Source organism: Amphimedon queenslandica, unplaced genomic scaffold (assembly GCF_000090795.2).
Source record: "Amphimedon queenslandica unplaced genomic scaffold, v1.1 AMPQUscaffold_7780_Cont20272, whole genome shotgun sequence".
Classification (NCBI taxonomy): Eukaryota; Metazoa; Porifera; class Demospongiae; order Haplosclerida; family Niphatidae; genus Amphimedon; species Amphimedon queenslandica.
The window spans coordinates 1-2,216 of NW_003551939.1; the positions used below are offsets into that span (position 1 = coordinate 1).

At 36.8% G+C, this 2,216-nt stretch overlaps 1 protein-coding gene across 1 annotated transcript; it reads right to left on the reverse strand.

The window, feature by feature from the left end:
- Window positions 1-6: 6 nt before the first annotated feature.
- LOC100632434 (elongation factor 1-gamma-like) lies at window positions 7-1,947 on the reverse strand (the record flags this gene model as incomplete). Its single annotated transcript, XM_003391621.2, has 6 exons — window positions 7-308; window positions 949-1,138; window positions 1,193-1,322; window positions 1,377-1,520; window positions 1,690-1,832; window positions 1,884-1,947. Coding segments are annotated over 6 exons (973 nt in total), but the record flags the coding sequence as incomplete, so codon positions are not given.
- Window positions 1,948-2,216: the final 269 nt, after the last annotated feature.

Consider the following 2,216-nt stretch of genomic DNA (forward strand, 5'->3'; position numbering starts at 1 on the left):
ATGAACTCACATCAAATGCTAGTTCCTGCCCACGCAAGATCCAAAAGCCAGAAATGTTCAGCTTGTAGTTCTCCCCAAGAACATAAATGACAGCAAACCCGTACTTGTGGAGTTTCTCAATGCGCTGGAAGAACCCACCAACTAGATTTGAAGCCATGAATGTCATCTTGAGTTCCTCCGGATACAAGTAATCGCATCTCCAGATACTGTAGCCTTCTTTATCAAAGTTCTCCCATAGATAAGGTATGGTGTTTTTGACTGGGTCTTCATTACAGAATGTTCTTTTAAATGCATCCAAAACAAATGAACTAGATAAAGAAAAAGATGACATGTATTGTTAACTCCCAATTTTGATTATATTTTCTGACACATATTGATGTCCTTATGCTATGTAGAAAGTTTGAGCTGATTCCAACAAATATTTTTCGAGTTGTGGCATTTTTAAAAACTAGCCAAAAATCTGAAAAATACCCAAGGCTATAGCCCATGGTTTTTTGCGAAAAATGGCTCCGAAATCACACCTAATTTTTATTACATTTTCTAATGCATATTGATGTACTTAAGCAGTGTAGAAAGTTTGAGCTGATTCCGACAAATATTTTCCAAGTTATGACCATTTTTTTAAAACTCCGAATTTCTGAAAAATTCCCAAGGCTATAGCCCATGGTTTTTTCCGAAAATTGGCTCAGAAATCACACCAAATTTTTATTACATTTTCTGATGCGTATTGATGTACTTAAGCTGTGTAGAAAGTTTGAGCTGATTCCAACAAATATTTTTCAAGTTATGACCATTTTTTAAAAACTCCAAACATTTGAAAAATACCCAAGGCTACAGCCCATGGTTTTTTCCAAAAATTGGCTCCAAAATCACCCCAAATTTTCATTACATTTTGTTAAAGCAAATGCTGATGGTTTTCTCTAAAAATGAAAACCGATGATACCTTACCTTTTTGGGAGTGAGAGGTAAGGGTCAACAAAGACGTGCTTAGGGGCCTCCTCTTCCTCCTCCTCCTCTGGCTCAGGCTCTTTTGGCTTCTTCTCCTGCTTCTTCTTTTCTTGTTGCTTCTTCTCTTGCTGTGGCTGTTTCTCTTTGGCTGGTTTCTCCTTCTTTGGGTGTAACTCAGCATACTTCTTAGCTAGAGAAACAAATCAATACTTAAGGCTTGAGCTCAGTAGCCCGATCCACTTACCATCAAATTGGGCTGCTTTCTCGCAGAGTGTAACGTCCCCTAATACCTTCTTGAACTGTGGCTGATTAATGCATGTTACAAACCAGCGGTTCAAATTAACAAACGAATTACGAGATTGAGGCTCTAGTACCTAACAAAGTATTTAAAAAATATACACAGGTATCCTATCTCATCAATGGCTCACTTGTTTATAAAGCATCAAAAGAGTACAACAGACTCCAATATCAGCTAATGTCACTCTTTCTCCAACAAGGAATGTCCTAGTGGCAAGGACATCGTTCAATACACCAAGCAATCTCTTCACAGCCTCTTGAGCAACACGTGCAGTCTAAAAATGATTAAATAATTATACAAAAAAGCAATTAAAATTTGTAGATTTTTTGTGCTAAATATGATGCTTGTTTACACATACGCATAATTTTTAATACTCAATCATTTCAATTAAAAAAAAACAATAATTATTTCAAGTAATATTTTAGAAAAAGGCATTGACTAACTTCTTTATTGAATGGCATGTATCCAAATGTTGGAAACACCCAAGTACAGATTGGTGGGAGGAGCTCATTCTCGGCGAAACAAAGATATTGTTGTACTAGTGCTGCATCTAAATCTGAAGTACCTCTAAGAGCTGACGACGATACTAAATAAAAAAATATATAACAATAATTTCAACTCCTAAATTTAGTCTTACCGTAATACGCAATAGCATTGCTCTCGTAGATATTGTCACCATTTTCCGTCACAAAAGCTGGAACCTAAAGTAATATAAATAATAATATCCACAAATAAAATAATAAATTAATAATAATAATTAGGAAGTGTCTAGAGCTCCGGTAACCGGACACAGTATGCAGTGCTAGAGCTCCGGTAATAGGGGCTTCGCCCCTATATATATACTGGGGCTACGCCCCAGTGCAGCATTAACAATACACTGATTTATATTATAGAAACCGAGTATAAATACAACAACCAGCGTTGATGATGCAGCAGGGTCGTGGTGGTGCAGTGGAGAGGCTGGTGTGGA